General features: G+C 32.5%; 1 protein-coding gene across 1 annotated transcript; it reads right to left on the bottom strand.

The window, feature by feature from the left end:
• Positions 1-34: 34 nt before the first annotated feature.
• Positions 35-8,711, bottom strand: LOC129893256 (glycerophosphodiester phosphodiesterase GDPDL4-like). Its single transcript, XM_055968766.1, has 9 exons — positions 8,355-8,711; positions 6,991-7,284; positions 6,021-6,136; positions 5,300-5,798; positions 3,966-4,004; positions 2,903-3,190; positions 2,008-2,147; positions 903-1,380; positions 35-669 (listed from the first exon to the last, which is right to left on the bottom strand). The coding sequence occupies exons 1-9, from the start codon at positions 8,461-8,463 to the stop codon at positions 371-373; spliced, it is 2,262 nt and encodes a 753-aa protein (XP_055824741.1). The 5' UTR covers positions 8,464-8,711; the 3' UTR covers positions 35-370.
• Positions 8,712-18,641: the final 9,930 nt, after the last annotated feature.

Raw genomic sequence — 18,641 nt, forward strand, 5'->3', positions numbered from 1 at the left:
TTATGTTACATGAATGGAACATAAAGGAAGGCTGTGTATGAAAAATACTAACATTGATCATTGCTTATATCCAAAATACAGAATTCTTACAAATAAATAGGTAATAAACCCCAAACACCCACTCAATCTGACCCAAAATGGTTAAATAGGAGAGGAAAGGGATGAAAAATAGAAAAAAGGAAGAATGTAAAGAATAAACAAGAGCTGAAAAATTTGATCCATTGAAAATACAAGGAAACAATCACGTGTTAAACGACCTGATCCAAGACTACCGCCGCCATCATGTGCGACTCCATAATCACCAGAGGTTTGATCAGTAAGATGGCAAAACAAATTGTACAAAATGGTGGCACCAAGGAAGAAATGGTCATCAATATACCATGGTAATTGCAAGAAGAACTGCAACTGAGCTCATGACAATGTTAGCAACAACTGAGGATTGGCCATTTGGAGCAGTAGCGGGAGCTCTAGCTGTAGAACCATTGTCATTACTTGGGTTTATCTTTGCAACAGGTGGAAGAGGCGGCTCAGTCACATCACTGTCATTGAGCATGGGGTAGGGAGGTTCGACTGGTGGCATAGACTGAGGAGTCATGAGTCCCAGGAGACTCCCAGGTTGAACAGGGCTCATATATGGTGGCAAGTTTTTGTACGCTAAACAACGGTTCCCTGTACATTCCCAACAATTGGTTTATGTCAAATTAAGGATATATAGTAATCTTGTATTTTGTATGCACAACTTAATGGATATGACAGAGCAAAAGCTCTGGTAAAATATACACAAATTTAGCGGTTGCACCAGAGATCCATTTATACTGAATGATGTTTGGGGATGAAAGGGGGAAGAAGGAGTTGGGGTTGCAACGCGGTATGAGAAATAATAAAGGTATATAATAACTTACTTCGGTATCTAGCCGCTGTGAGAGGATATTCTGTAACAAGACCATCAACGCCAGCTCCAAGAACATAGTTGTTTAACTCAGCAGATGAATCTGAGAAGAAATCCCATGCTTGAGATACAAACTCATTATTAAATAGTTGTACATATACTGGGAGATTTGCTGACTGCAGCTTCTGCACAACGTTCGTTTGACCAATGATAAAAGCGTCTTCGCTGGGGAAGACTGATGTCTTGGTTATGACAACAGATTTTGCAAAGGTCTTGATCTCCAATAAAGTTGAGTTCTTGATATCACTGATATCATCGTCAACCAAATAAACAAGTTCATAACTACTCTTCTTAAATTCTTCCAGAACAGAACTCTCTTTTGATTGGATCATAACTTTCTTAGCAGTCTGATTATTGTAACCAGCTTTGCTTAAGGCGTCCAAAACAGCACCAGTTACACCTAATCCCTGCTTTGCCAGGTATGCAGCATTCTGCATGGAGCCAGAATATAGTGTCAAATAATGAGAAAGGAGGTAAAACCTCCATTGTGCAAAGATATCCATTAACATCAGATTTTTTTCTCATATAAACATAAAAATGCAGCTACTTAGCGACTGTTCTTCCTCTTTTTTGTGATGTCAAAGTTCTTATTGTTTTTCTTATAATCCTTTCTACATTGAGTGGGTAATCACCTTCATTAAGTAATGAAGGTAGAAATATTATGATTCTGCTACTAAAAAGGAAGTTATTATTGTATTTGGAAAGCAGTCAAAATTGCTTCAGTTGTAACATGTCTCTACATTTCAGAAAATTTGAGATATAGAGATCCTTTCTGTATCCTGCAGACGATTAAACCTTCAAAATACTAGTCACAAAGTGAATCCTTTCCTTTTGAAAACATACCATTTTCCAAAAAGCATTTTCTGGTTCCAAATTCTTTCAAGGGTAAGTTTGGCATGTTTCCCGCATTCAATCACATATGAAATAGCATAAGAAGCTATGGAATAAGAGGAGTGAATATAACTTATAAGCATTTAGGATGCGGAAGTGAGCTTACACTAAATTGACGCATAAGAATATTGGTATACATAAGGTCAGTAGTCACTGAACAAACTCACCTCTATGCTGATCATTACACCCGAAACAGTAGCATTTTTGGAAAATGCCAAGAAGTTCGCTAACGACATAAAGTTTCCATCATTTCTGGCGTTTGGATTCCGTGACAATCTAAAGGATGAATACTTGTGTGATATTGCCGCTGCAAGACATTAGAGCATGTTTAAGTACATTTTGAAACAATAGTATTCCAAAATTTCAATTGTAGTAGTGCATAATCTTGAAATGAAAATAATTAGAAGAAAAAGTATGCATTTGCAGAAATGTCCAAATAAGAAATGAAGGTCTCTAGAAAATCGAGAACATGTCTTAAAAGAGCTTGGGGAAAGCGTATGCCACAACAGCATGTCAAAGTGGGAAAAAGAGGCTATTATTAAGCCAAATAAAAATCCAGTTTTTGTAATTCTTTCACACATTTCAAAAACAATAAGTGCCATTCTTAATGAGGAAGGAGAACTGGGATGATGAATTCCTAGAATATTGCTCCTCTCTTAAGAGCTTATATGTGCAATTCAAAACAATTAACAAGCTACAAAATAAATAGCTAAAAAACTTAGATTAATCCCTGAAATTGTTATTTGTGCAAAAGATAAATGCATGACAGTAAAAAAGTCCCAGATATGAAGGATATAAAGAAACACAATACAGAAGAGAAACCATCTCATTTTCTACAATTTTTAACAGTGTTGATACAAATGAAAGAAGTAATTGTGGCAAAGATATATTTGCAGACAAGCAAGGAAGAGAAATTCTCGAGGCATGCAATCTTCCATTTTTCTTTTATAAAGAAAGTAGATACAGATGGCATCACACGGATGCAGAGGCATGCTATAGTTAGATTGAAACATGATAAGCCACATAATTTAACACTACAAATTAGCAGATGATTCAACTTACGTTTCAGTGTTTGATGAATATCGCTCCAGCTAAGGTTGATGGTGAGTATTCCATCTTTTATCTGAAGCTCTGGAACAGTGGTAGAGATGCTGTTGAATGGCGATTGGGCCGCAGTCGTCGTGTCTATCAGATTTATCGAACCAAGGCAGAAGGGTATTCCATCTTTTGTCATTTGGACAGGACAGCCGAGAATATCTGCACCATCTGAAGCAGCTTTTGTATATGCTAAATCTGTACAACCAGGATAGTCACCACTTGCTCCTAGAGGTGCGATAATCTGAAGCTTTGCTGCAGGCCAAAGGAGGAAGAGCGAAAACATGAGAGAGGACATGGATAATCAGTAAGCGGTCGTTTGGTGAACTAGTTATGCATGGATATCTTAGAGTGAACTGTTATATGCTGAATGATAACAGAGATTTTTGTGCAGGGGACGCCTACTATAAGGTATGTTCGTCATTAGATAGTGGTATCTAGGTATTGCTAGTACATGTAACATACAATACATAATTTATGTCCGTATAAATAATGCATAGTTTAATATTGGAAACCAATTCTTTATATATGTAGACTTTTGATACTTCAAATTTAATCATATTAGTTAAGACGATATTACTTCAGCAATGCAGAGTTTTATGTTACAAAGTAAATGTTGTACTTCTGTACTGAGATTATTTTTTGTTATACAGTCAACCAAATGACCCCTAAGAGTAGAAGACAAAAATGATTAGTAAAAGAATCTTAATATAACTCTGGCAACTAACAACATCTGAATCGCAGAGAAGCTCAAGAATCATGGTCATATTGTTGAACCGTGTTCAAGAAATTCTAGATTGGCTTAACATAACCCATAACCAAGCCTATAGCTAGTTAAGTTAAGTCTATCAAATTCAAGGTTTCAATTTTAGGAAATTAGTTGACTCCATGTTCAATTCACTTTTATCCAAAAGTGTGAGAATTTGAAAGCTTTGCCAGACAACTTGCATTGTCAAGATTTCAATGAAAATGTTTAAACATATAAAATAACATAAATCATTCTGAGAAAGCATTTATATCAGCAGCATACCTTGAGGCTTATCATTCTTACCCAAATGCGAGAAGCAATCTGCAAGATTAGAAAAGTTTAGGAACCTGGATAAGTACCACAGAAAGAAGTAGATCAAAGAAACATATCGCCTTTGAACCAACTCAGTTAATACATCAATATTAAATGCAAAACGATGCCAACCGTAGCTTCAAATTTTAATTTTAAGAGAGCAATAACTGAGTATTTCTTAGAATAGTTCATTGATAGCCTTCATCGGTCTAGCTCATTTATAAGCCTAGTGCATCCAAGTCTCCTCTTCCGTATAAGATGATCATTTCATGATCAACAAAATTACAAGTATTTGTCATTTTTTTCTACTACTGTGGTTTTTATTGAACAAAAGAAGTGTCAAGGAGGTACTGTAATGTACAAACAAAATGATTTTGGTATAGCCGTCTACTAGTGTTATCCGATTGTTGATTTGTTTCTACATAATGATTAATAGCTTGTTTGGCCAAGCTTTTGAAAAACCACACATATTTTAGAGAATGAAGGTGTTTGGCCAAACTTTTGGGGAAGAAATAAGTGTTTTTAAGTAGTAGCAAATTTAAGTATAAGTTGAAGAAAGTAGTTTCTTCAGAAACAAGTGTCTTCGAATTTTTTTAGGACAAAGAACACACATCAAAAATAGGTGTCAACTTGTATGCATATCTTTTTTCATAGGATGACACTCAAAGCACTTTTTGAAAAAAATTGGTCAACCACAAACTGCTACTATCCAAAAAAGCTTTTTTTAAAAGCACTGTAGTCCTCAAAATAAGCTGATTTTGACAGCTTGGCAAAACAGGCTCTAAGAATAAGGCAAAGCAGATAATAAATACAATTCTTGGAAAAATATGAACATCCAACATGATACCTTAAGGTTGTAGGAGTAGTAGTCGTGATTTTTATAAATGTCTTTGGGTGCTCTTATACATCTGATGTAAGACATTATAACTCAATAACCTTAAGCAGGCCCAGGTGCAACCTGATTTACGGATTCCCTCGTGGATTTGAGCACGAAGTTACGAGTTAGTATGCACTCACCAAAAGGTTGACTTAGATAGCATGTGAAAGAAGTGGAGCATAAAACCCAAATTTCAAGGCTAAGAGTGGAGTAGCCAAGATTTTTATGAACTCTTTGGATGATAGAATACAAATTGGAAAGGTGCATTGATAGCATTTTTTCAACAAGTAATTATGATTGACAGCCAAATACAACTCATCTGGAAAGAAACAAGTGAAACTATGGAAGCAGTAAACAAAGCTTATTCTAGCACACTCTCAACACAGAGAATCAAACTAGATTGTCACTGGGAACAGATAGCACTTACCTACTGAAACAGATGGAGTCATTGGGAAGTCAGATAGCACTCCGTCCACCGTGAACTCACCGTTGTCAATAAAGGATAAAATCTCAGTTACAGGATCATAGCTATAATTATAAGCAAAAGGTACGTCATTAACAAAGTCGGCTGCAAAAATCTCAAGACCTTCCTTATGAGCATCCAAAACAACCGAAGTATGTGGCTGCAAGTACAAGCTGTCCGTTGGCCAGATATAGTGTTTGGGAACAAGAATCCCAGCGGCAAAGGTTTTAATAAATGTGAGATTCTTTACTAGAGAACCATATGTTTGACTTGTTGATGGCTCAATATCATCCTCGTTGAGAAACCGGAAAACACGTTTTGTCACTCGTGGATTCAATCGCGATGCGATATTTTGGAGGAAATTCACCTCAGGTGATGAAATATAGTTGGCAATAACACTTCTAGATAGGGAAATAACAAAGCTTCTCATACTCAGATTGTGCTGGCTGTAGAAGGAATCATGCTGGAAATGTATTTGCAGAAGAATGAGTTAATTAATTGCTATGCAAAAGAAATTTAACATACAACACATCTAATACAGTAATGCACAGTGTGATAATCAAACTGTTCCTTCTAGATTCTTGGAGATTGAAAAACTGAAAGTAGGCAACAGGTAATTTTATTTTATTTTTGACAAAGTAGCCAACAAGTAATACCCAAAAGCATTCTGCAATCAAATGCATACCTGGAAATTCAACCATAATTCTGGAGGTTTGACTTGGGTAGCTACTTCCTGGACAGTAAGAATTTGCTGGGGAGTGCCATCAAATCTAGGCGACCGTGAATACACTCCTTGTTTCACTGTTACAGGCATCAGGATTTTCTTTAGTAGAACTTCAGATCATCATAGGCTAACTTTCACCAAGCCATGACAATAAATCCAACTCTAACAGGATAGATTCTCTAGACTATATCAGCAACATGTTTTGCCATAACCATATATGATCTGTTTTAGTCCTCAGGAAATGCACAGAGCAACTCATATGCTAAGGTGATCTGATTCTTCATTTTAAACATGAAACAAGATAGTGGTTGGGGATGGGGAAAACATTTTGTGACCATATTATACAAATAATACTAGCATATTATTATGCAGAATTACTGTCAATTAGCACTTCATCTGAGAGTCAAACTTTTAAAAGATATATACACAATTATATCACAATAAAAACCTAGATTAAGTTTTTCATCCATCAGCCCTTTTTATTCAAGTGCAAGAAACAAGTTTTAAAGCAGAAGTATGTATACAGAAATGATACATGCAGTTTCAACATATCAGAATTGTTTTAGAACCAAATAAAGGCAGGTATATATTGGCTTTGGATACACTATAATGATATGGCACCAGAACCTGGGTTGTCCCACATTAAAAGAAAAGAGTACAGTGACTGTACCACCTTCTCAGACCAGCAAGCAAAAAAGGGGTAAAACAAAGAGAGAGAAGCTAAGCACCATTTAAAATTCCAAATGAGTAAATCCCTTAACTCTCAATTACATATACTAGCGAAAACGGGCTGCTTTGGAGTGTATACCCATTGCCCAAACCAAGGCATTTAATAGATCTAACTGCTTATCTAAACAGCCCTTCACATATATAGGACCATAAAGTCTGAAGCATATAGTAAAAGACGCAAAAGGTCATGAGTTAATCTTACAGCTGATAGGCTCCAAATCCTTGAAGGTAAAATCTATAGAAAACCATCCTTTCTGAGGAACTCCATTCACCGAGTAGTTATTCTGCTTGTTTTGGAAGAAAGCATCGATGTCAGAAGCATTGTTAAGCTTGATATCAGGAAAACAAATGCCAACCCCATCTTTTGTAAGTTGAACATCACACCAAGCAACCCAATTGGTCAAGCTAATTGCTTGTGCCAAAGCATAGGCATTATAGCTTGAATCAGGAAGTAACCCAGAAAATCCTCCACGAGCTATGACTTTTGGTGCATCTCCTGCAAAACAGAAAGATGGATTTAATCTAAATATAACAAAGAAAACAAAAGAATTTTATTCATTATTGTCTCAAATAGGCAAAGAAAAGAACACTGTTACGGACTACTTTAACAAATAGGGAGTGCTAACTGATTCAACTTTAAAATCCTATCTGAAGATCTGCCTCCTTATTCAAGGGAACTTTCCTTTATTTTCATTCTATCTTTTTTTTCTTTTTGGAGGAGGTGATTTGGTGATTTAGCTTTGAGTTTCTGCCAAACACTTGAATCAATTACAGTGGGAAATAAGAAAGTTGCAAAAAGAACATTTCTTTTTCTTTTGAATATTGAAAGCATCTTGACATTTTTTTCCCCAAAATCTAAAAGATCATGGCAAGCAACTGAAAATCAAAAGTTAATTTTGCAAAAAGCAGAAAAACAATGGATTATGTTCTTTCAAGCTGTTAGAGGCAGCGAAACCATTATCAGGTTTCTTAATCGCAATTCAGGTACCAGCATCATACTAACAACCAGTACCAGCATAGAATTAAAGAAGCAGATGGCTCTTCCGCAACAGTTAAATCACTGCTTCCTGGGCAGCTAGCTTACTATAAACAGGTACTGTCTATCACATCCTAGATGCAGCTTTAGATTTGCCTCTAATTAAACTAACTTGATCAGAAATCTCACAAAATAATCAACATAAAACAGCTCAAACGCCTGGACACTGAACACTTCAAAAGAACAAATCATCCTAACAACTCTCCCGCTCCAGTTACTATCCAGTAAAACTGTAGGTAAAACGATTCTAGCCTACAGAATCTAAAGCCTTTTTCACGATTTCTTCGGTAGCTATAGAGCTAAAGTAAACTTCCGTCGACAATTTTCCTGAAATACACAAGTCTACTAAGCAAACAACTGTTGTAACAAATTTATAGCTGAAAATAAAACTCAAAATATAACGCATCCGAAGAACTAATCATGATCTCTTCAATTCCTTCACAGCTAATCTTAACTTCCGGAGAAATTGTAAGCTTTTCAAGCTACACTAAGCTAATTGAGCAGAAACAGAGAGGGAAAAAAGAAGTTACCTCTCAGTGTTTGCCATTTAGAGGTTACATTCCTAGATCTTTGAGCAGCAACAAATGCAGCTGAACAACAAAGTAGCAGGAGGCATAAAACAGAACGCATTTTCCACATTTCCGGCGAGCTTAGCCGGAGAATCGTTTTCCGGCGGAATTTATTTCCAGTTGTGACGGAGGAGGAGGAGAATATGGAGAGATTCAGCTGATTGTGCGAAGAAAAAGTGTGATGATTGACAGATAGAGAGAGAAAGTGTGTGAGTGTTTGTGCCTTTGAGGGAGTGGGCTATTTCAGGCTGGCAAATTTCTTTAGCACTATTTATGTATGTGTACAACTATTAGTTGTACTGATGGATGCCGATGCTTTTTACATTACGCGTCTCTCGCTATATAGCTTATTTAAATATTTTTAGCTGCTTAATGATGGGCGATCTCGTGTTTATATCAAAACAAATATAGTTACTATTTTTTAACAAAAATAGTTATGTTAAAACGCAGCCAAACGGGGAGTTACTATTTTACTGCTTATTGATGAAGCTTGATAAACATAATGAGTAGCAGCAACAATGGCAGTAATAACAATAATGGAGCCATTTGAGCTTAAAGGACGGCCGGCTGATCGACTGGCTTGTTTGATTGGAAGACAGCTAAGCTGAGACCAAAACATGGGTCAGCGTCCTCTGCTTACGTGTCACAGTTTCCAATAATTAAAATATCCGTATGTACAAAACGTAAAAGTTTATTACTCCTCCAATATTTACAAATAGATATATTATAAATTCACCCATATTATTTTTTTAATCATGATATTCATCTTAATTTGTGCGTTCTACGATTAATTTTATAAAGCATATACAACCTCCCACTAGCCAAAAACAAATAATCTATGATGATTTGACCAATGTTTGCTCGTTCAACAACTAAAGCATATATTTCTTTTTATATTGAATCACTTAATTATAATTAGTGAATATATATTTTACTACTATATTAAATTATTTAATCAACATAAATTGAGTTGCTTTTAATATAGATATCTATTTTATTTAAATAAAATGCCTAGCTGCACACCTTGTTGTGGGGCCCACTTCTGCCCCGATCCATTTTCCCAATTCGGGCTTTTGCCTTAGGTCCAGGTATTAATCTACAAATAACATGCCTGGCTTTTTCTAGATAAAAATAAAATAATTAAGTCCATAAATATTGAGGGAGAAAAAGCTAGAAACTAATTGGTAGATATCTTTCACATCCACGATCCACCTATTTAATTTAAGTATATTTTAGGAAACTAATAATAAAGATAACAGAGTAGAAATAACTAACAATTTATAATTATAATTCTAAATGTGTTTGGTCTATCGAAAATAAACTTTTGACTTTTATAAAATTGAGATAAAGTCGATATATAAACCAATCTTTTTAGACCCCATTTATAAAAATACGTTGAATATATTATTATGGTTATTATTATTAGATAATTTTAACTATGATTTCTTAAAAAACTTTCTTCTTGTTTTTTTTTTTCAAATGGGACAAATAAGTAAGGGATATAAATGGCAATTTGAAGGTAGATAACGACCCAAATAATAAGAAAATAGAGTATCAGTTCAAACAAAATTCCCTATAATATAACAATTAATCATATTATATATCCAGCTAGTTTTATTATAATGTTTTTGACAATTTCTAAAATTGTAGGCTACTCAATGAATGATATCATGATAAATCCCCTCGGGTCTCGATATGCACATTCCTTTGAAGATTTTGTGTATTTTAATTTGACCAATTCAGCTAATACAACAAATTTATATATTTGTATAGTTAATAATTAAAAAAATTTATATATATTATTCTGGTTTAACAGCAAATATATTTCGACATTGTTTACGCTTTTTTTTTCCCTTTCTTCTTCTATAATTAATCTTATGGTATTCTAAATTCATTATTTAATTCATCACGTACGGTTTATTAAAGGGAAAAAATTTCTTATTAGGGGTTTTTCTATTCGAGAGTCGAATTCTTGGTGGATAAATTCAAGCCATCCACCACACATAGATATATCTTGTCCCAAGCGTGTCATGAATACCGCAAAACTGTTTTATCAAAAAAAATTACTGTAGTAAAATAAAATTTTGTTCATTTATATATATATATATTTGTCTTATTTTTAACGTAACTACTTTTGTCATTCTAATTTCTTTCTTTTTCAAGGACATGAATTGTTTCTACCATGTTTCAATTCACTAACTGGAGCATATGTTTCCTACGATATTTTATTTTAATTTGTAATCTATTATCGACGTAAGATTAGTTATACGAGATGTAGTAAAAAAATATATAAATAAAATACACGAGATCTTTATATGATCATTTTCTTTTCTTCCCTTTTTAATATTTTGATAATATTAGCCGTAATTAATTGTCTTATGTTAAAGCGAGTGTTTTTAGTTACATTATTAATTTGTAGAATGCATGTATTTGAGAGTGATAATAATAACGGCTAATTTTCTTGTTTAGCCAAATTATTCAAAAGTCAAGAATGTAACAAAACACATAATTAAAAGAAATAAAAGAAGTGAGAATCAGGAATTTTGGGGAAAATGATGAACAAAAAACAACAGCTATAAAACAGCAAGAAGAGAACTATAATAGGCAGTCTTTGGTGTGACTTACCACTATTTTTGTGTCGTGTAAATGTGCCAATCTAATAATAATACACATAACTTTAGCTTTTATTCTTCTAGTTGTATTTTTGCATTTATGGGTGTCTTTGGTACCAAGAAAAATATAAGTGTGATTTTCTTAGTTATTTTTTTTATATTTAATGCGAGTAAGTAAAAAAATATGAAAGTGAAGATATATTAATTTAGGTAAACACTATGAAGTCACGAAGACAAGGTGAAAGTGAAGATATATAATTTAGATAAACACTATGAAGTCATGAAGACAGGTGAAAGTGAAGATATATAATTTAGATAAACACTATGAAGTCATGAAGACAAGGTGGATTAGGTGGAGGGTGATGAGGGGTGTGGGTGGTGAGTTGGGGAGTGATGGTCAACGTGGCGATGGGAGGTGAGGGAGTTTAGGGGTTAGAGGTCGCGGAGTGGAGGATGGGGATAGGACAATTATATTGATATCACTAATGAAACTTAAATTGTTTTTCCTACTTTCTTCAAAAAAAAGAAGTAATTTTCATGATTTTTAAGAAACTTATTGATAGTAGTTTTATTTTACTCAAAATTGTACATGATGGACTAAGGTTTCCTTTGTTATCTATGGTGAAATCTATATACAAATATACAACATTATCTATGATGAAATCTATCTCTCTCAATATATATATATATATATATAACATCATCCATGATTAGCAAATAAACTTTAAAGAGCTTTTATGAAAGTTGCACCTACATTTGCCATATCAAGTGATTATGATTTATGATCCAAGTTAAAAGTACAACCGCTATTAGCTACTCTAAAAGGTGAGAAAATGCTTACTATATATAAGATATATGTCTCTTCAAACTGCAATGATTCAGGTTTGATGTGAATGAAGAGTTTCATTGTAATTTTTTTATTTACCATCCCGTATTTGATATTAAGGTTTGATTAATTTGAGTTTGTATTAGATATTTCATTTTAAAAGATAAAAATGCTCTTTATCAAAAATGACAAGTTAATTAATTATTTAAATGGTCACCAAACTTATAACTTTTTCTATAAAAGTCGGTAAACTATTTTTTGTCACTATAAGGTGCTCAACTTATAGATATTTTTCTCAGAAAATAACTATGATTAAAAAAAAAAAAAAAAATCTCAATGAAAAAATCACATAAGAAAGCCAAGAGACCAGGGAAAAAACTGTAAGTTCGAAACTCCAAAGACAACTTCATATCAAAATTAAAATCGAAACCTTAATAAACAAGAATTAAAAATAAAACAAAATAAAATAGTGTTGACCAATTATTATTCAACATTACATAGATGCTCATCGTAATCATTTTATTTTTTTTGGTTTCATCTAACTTATCTATATAAAAAATAAAAAAAGTTGTGAGAATTATTTTTGGTTATTGAAAAAATAATGGTCTGTCAGAAGACTCGACTTTCTATTTTATTAAAAAAATAAAAATAAAAAATTGACGGATACAATGGTTGGTCATTAGATTCTGCACGATATTATGAAATGACGACTTTATTAATCTAATTCATAGAGGTATAATATCAAAAATTTAAAAATAAGATTATTATTAATGGATGGAGCATAAAGTTGTATTATAATTCTAAAAAGGATACATTAAATTAGTACAATATATTACGTGCATAATATTTTGTTCAAATGACATAGTGGACACCAAGTCACTAATAAACATAAAAAAAAAAAAAAGATTATGCACCAAAATCGACATGTCCAGTTAAGATGTTTGTGTCCACATACAAAAAAAAGGATATTTTAAAATTAGTTCTAATAATAATTTATGTCTATTAGTACAAAACAAAATATTTACAAACAGTGCATGTTACAAACAGTGCATGTGGCCAACAGTTAAAATAAATTGGTGAATTGATGATACAGACAAATCTAACGGATTTTTGTAAAAGTTTTTAGTTTAGTGAAATCTATGGATGAAATTTGAGACGCAAAAGGTTCATTCGAATTTTTTGTGTTAAATAAAGTTATATTATATATATATATAAAATCATCTTTATGTATATATAATTAGTAAAATATTAAATTCATTTTATTTATTTATATATATTTTTTAATTTTTTAATAAAACTTCTGATTCCACGACCGTTTAGCGAGGCTTTGCAATTAGTTAAGTTGTTGGATTTAGGAAGTCAGAAACATTTGTCTCTTATGAGTTAGCATATCTTAGTAGTTAGTGGTAAAGATGTTCTTTATTCAATTTAAAGTCAGATGAGTTTGAATCAAAGTAAATAATTAGTTATCTTCTACTTAATAAAAAATGTTGAAACAAAATTCTAAGATATTATTTTTTGCGTTGTCGTGCACCTTGTATAATTTTCTATAATAATAGTTATATAAAAAGGCAAATAACTTATGTCTCTAAACATCAGAAATATGTCATTAATTTTATTTAACAATAAATTAGCAACAAATTAGTTAATGATGAATTTCATAATTCTTTTTTATAACATAGCCGTGGAATGCATGAACTAATTATTTTTTATTGGGCATTAAAGGGATAGTTACAAATTTGGATTTGAGGAAAAATGATTGGTTAATCTGTTCTCTCCAATAAAGATACATAGAAATGAAATTAACCATTTTTAATGGCAAAATTAAGGTTGTTTATAGTTAAAGTATTACAATATTATTTTTAACTGTGTTCATACATGTTATTTGAGTCGAGGATATATTGAAAATAATTTTTCTATCTCCATAAAGTAAAAATAAAATCAATATTCGCTCTATCATTTTCAGACCTCATATAGATTACACTGAATATATTATTATTGTTATAAAATAAAAGTATTCAGAGTGCTAATATGAAATATGATGCAAGAGATTGTCTCATGTTTATACATCAGATTCGAAACCATAATATAATATCATATGTTTTGTTGGTGAATTTAATTATAAATATAATATCACAACATAATGTCAAAATTATTGTATAAGAAAGTTCCTACATAGGAGCTAATTAGGCATATAGCCGCACATGGCGCCACGAATTAGCAAATTGGAGAGACGGCTGTCTAATAATTGAGATAAATTTTACAAATTAGTTTTTCAATCTCTATAATTTAAAACTAATCATTATTATAAAGTTTTATCAGTAAAATTTAAAACTCTACGATATTAATTATTTTTCGAAGAGAAGAATAAGTATCAAACGTAGAACTTACATTCCGTTATAATTAGATATTTTATTTTTTTATTATAAAAATTCAAGAGAGCAATGAGAGAAAATATAATCTTTTTTTGGTCAAATATTCCATATTTATTTTGGAATTTCGACTAATTTGAATTTACGTAATGTAATACTTGTTGAAGGAAAAATGCTCCCTAACAGTTTTTTTTTTAATTTAATTGAATGAGTGAAGCACATCGCAAATTGGAATATAATCCGAATTAAATGTGTGAATCATGCGGCTAATATTTCATTTTTTCAATTTTGAATTCAACCATTTCTTAGTTGTGAGGACTATTGTCATGATGAACATTGAAGTTAAATTAAAAGCCAAATAATAAATTATCTCTTGATTTTCAAATCTGACAAGTAAAATATAAGTAATAAATAAGTAAGAAATGGAACGGAAAGAGTCCTATTTGTAAGAAAATAGAAAATCTTGATATATGCCCCAAATTCAGTTATTTCAACTACATTAAATGATCTTTCAAATTGGTCATATAGATTCGTTATACCAAAAAAAAAAGTTGGATAAAAAAATACAACATTAAGTGTTCAAGAATTGTGCATTAAATCCAATCCCCAATTTTGATCTTTCCAAACCCTCTATATAAAAAAAGGCCCGCCAATTTTGAAAAATGTCGTTTTGCTTCAAGTTGCCGTTGGATATATCGCAGCGGAATGAATAAGATTTCTCACCCATAATCATAAATCAACCTCGCTATAAAAAAATTCTTGATGAAAAACGTTACTCTCTTAGATAAGTTGTACACAATACAAATTTAATTAATCAAAAATCAAGGCAGATATCAAATATCGAGCAGGAAAAAAGGTCACATCAGCAATACGCGTTTGTGTGACCTTAGGAACTGTTCAACATAAAAGGACGTTGTAGTTGTTTACACGATGATGTAATTTATTACACATTCAATTTGAGGTTTTGCTGCTTTTTTGTTATTTTGTCAATTACTTCCTAATATTATTGTTTTTCTTGCCTTTTTCCCTTTGTCATGTCATATTCACTAGTAATTTAATTACAATATAATAAAGTACAATATAACACAAACGAAGACTTGACTTCTTGATTTTGAAATGCTCCTTGTGAAGTCAAGTTTTAAATGTATGTTAAAAATATTATATACAAAAATTTTGCTTTCTTGGACGGCTATTTAGTAAATGACAAGCTTTTATAATTTATGAACCTTTTAGTCTAGGTGTAAGAATTTCATTTGATATTCTGAAATTGTATAGAATCACAGGAACGTTAGACGATAGTCTGAAATTGTATAGACGTTAGATGATAATCTAATATTTTATCAGACTCAAGGATTATATATTTATACAACGTCTAAAAACAAGAACAAAATCTAAAAAGGGAATAAAAGGGACATTTGCGTAAATCAGCCAATTATGTTGTAGTAGTTGTATCAATTTTCAAAGTGGGTTTTCAACTTCTCATAAAGCCCACTGGGTCAGGCCCATGATGAGGTGGGCTTCACATTTGAATAACAATTCAATGTCATACCCAACAAACAAGGCTTTAAGAACACCTCCTTTTCTTAATAAATAAATGGATACTTTCTTCTATTTTTTGAGGAGTGGTGGATGCTTATATTATCGGTCTTAAGCTCGAATGATGATTGTCAGAAGTCAGAACTATACAAAGAGACTATCTCATTCCTTAATAATCAGTGTAGAAACTCAAGATAAGTTTAAATAAACTGTAACTGACGATTAGAATTATATAATCGATATTCTCAACTTGCTGTATAGTTATTGTAGTAAGTGGGTGTGGGATTGAGATAGGAGCTCAGATAAAGCTAAATATTGGTCAATTCTGAAAAATGTAACAACTCAAAGAAAGTTTATTAAAATTCTGAAATAACAGAAGTTACAAACACAAATATAGAGAAATGTCAACTTCACAACTCAAACAAAGTCATGTTAAAATACATGCCTTTTTTTAAATAAGTCCCAACACTTTTTAACATGCACACCAATAACACATCAAGTGAAATCTCACAAGTGGAATTTGAAGAGGGTAAAGTGTTCGCATACTTTACCACTACCTCGTGGAGGTAAACTTTTTAACATCCACGAGGAACATTAATTTTACATTGCTTTGGCAGATTCATAGCAGCTGCAGGACTGATCCCAAATTTCCCTAACTCTGATTTCTGGTTGCACATACAATGTAAATCAGCCTTGCGTAGAACTGCGCAACAAGCCGGTGTCGGTGGTGGAGGTTTCTTGCCCATCACTGCAGGTAGACATTGTACAAGGTCATTAATTGTGACCCTGCAAATAGTTTCTGCAGCATTTGATGTTACAATTTGTACTGTAATGATCAATGCAAAAAGCAAAAAGGTCATGCTGTATGATTTGCCCATTTTTATTTTTTTTTTGCTTAGTTGATGAATTGTAAATAAGCAGCAATTGTTTGTTGTTATATAATCAACGAAAGGTTGGAAAGTGACAAGATTTGGATTTTGTTTATTCGAACTGTAACTCTTGTGAACTTAGCATGTGATTTCAGGGTTCACGGACTTTTGACCTTTTTTCCACAAAACAGATCATTGGCTATTTAATAATACAATGTTTGTATCTCTAAATCAAGTGTGAGAACAAACTTGAGATTATGCTGCTCCGAACTTTGGTCTAGCGGACCCTGATATTTAAGTGGACAAGGGTGGAGGAATGGATCATTATCCATCGAGTTTCAAACTGTGCGTCACTGACCTTTATAATTACTTGATTATATAAAATAAGTTTGATATTCTGCCATGTGCATACCACTATTAAACTTTAGTGGTAATTGATAGATTTATCGAAAACAACCTTTCTATCTCCGTGAGGTAAGATAGGAGTAAAATTTGTGTATAATCTACCCTTTCCCGACCTCCTTACTTATAGGATTACACCGGATATGTTTTGTTGTTGATAGTTTTATCCCATTTAATAATGATATGTAATTGAAACTGGTTTCAACCCTCAAAAAAATTAAGAAATGGTTGTAGAAGACATATGACTTTTCTCTAGTTGAAAACTAGATGTCTCTTGGTTGGTGGGATGAGATAGACAAGGATATTCATGGGATTATTTTATCCGAATAATTCTGAGACTAAATTATATCCATTACTATAACCAAAATGAAATAAACCCACGAGATATTATCCTTATCCCACCAACCAAACGACAGTACTGAAGAAGGTCATTTGGGTACCATTTTCAACAAAAAGTTGGATAAAAAACACTCTTAACCCAAAAACAGAAGTACAGAACATAAACAAGGCAGCAGTAGCATCTTAAATGTTAACATCATATGCAAACATAACCTGAGGATATGGCTTTTGCATTGTCAAACTAAAGTTGCTCATTATTCTTAGGCATTATGTGCTCAACAATTTAGGCAGTGATTATGAGGATGTTTCTAATTGTAACATGCTCTTTAAAAATTGAATTCAGGGGATCAATAAAAAGAAATTTGCAAATATAAAAGTGACAACATGGAGAAATCTAGATACAATTAAACTGAAGTTCCTCAAAAAAATAAAATGATAATCTGAAACACTAAAGTTTGTCTTGTAAATATTACACCACTCATATTGTTATCGATCTTTTCTTCAATTATTTATTGATGACAATTAGAGATCACAAGTAAAGGAATTACTCTACAAACGAAATGAGTTTTAGCCGATTGCAAATGAGAAAGATAATATGAATTAGTCGGGAAGAGGTCTTCCCAATAATGAAACAAAGCCTTTTTCTTTTCTTTGAATCAATTCTTTCAAATCTGACAACTAATTTCTCGACCAAGTGATGGAAGAAAATGATATGTAATTTGTTTTTAGTTTTTTGGGTAAAAATTGTGAAACGTTTTTATACCCGACTAATCTTATATAGATATAAATGAGAATCCGATGACATGGCGCCACAATAAGCTATAAAACTTTTTTTTTTACTTAATTTAAATATTCTCATCATTTAACATATCCATCCCATCTACAACTAAAAACCGGTGTTTTCACCGCTTCAACCTCACCAGACGCATCGATTCCTTTTAAACGTCCTTGGGCCCTCTCTTTGAAGTTGTGCAACACGCCGCTACGATTTCGCAGGACCTATCGAGTTCTCTTCCCCTGCCTTTGAGGCTCTTCAATACGCGGCTTCAAATTACTACGATCTATCCAGTTATTACGCTTTATCAATCTACTCTATTGCTTTTGACAGTTCTCGCGTCCTGTCAATTTTCAGGCATATTAAATAGTGTACAAAGTGTTTAACTTATGTCTTGATGCTTTGAATAGATAAATTAATATGCTAAGAAGTCCAATTTCTTTCCCCCGAAAAGTACTGTTGGGATTGAAGTTGTGCCTGTGAGAACACCTTGGTGAGTGGTGAGAAAAGAAGTATT

The sequence above is a fragment of the Solanum dulcamara genome, chromosome 6, assembly GCF_947179165.1.
Source record: "Solanum dulcamara chromosome 6, daSolDulc1.2, whole genome shotgun sequence".
NCBI classification, from domain to species: Eukaryota; Viridiplantae; Streptophyta; class Magnoliopsida; order Solanales; family Solanaceae; genus Solanum; species Solanum dulcamara.

Coding starts and splice junctions, on each gene's coding strand:
- LOC129893256 (XM_055968766.1), bottom strand. CDS start 8,463: ATGTGGAAAATGCGTTCTGTTTTATGCCTCCTGCTACTTTGTTGTTCA. Junction 7,285..8,354: donor TAAATGGCAAACACTGAGAG/GTAACTTCTTTT, acceptor TCTGTTTTGCAG/GAGATGCACCAAAAGTCATA. Junction 670..902: donor CACAGCGGCTAGATACCGAA/GTAAGTTATTAT, acceptor GGGAATGTACAG/GGAACCGTTGTTTAGCGTAC.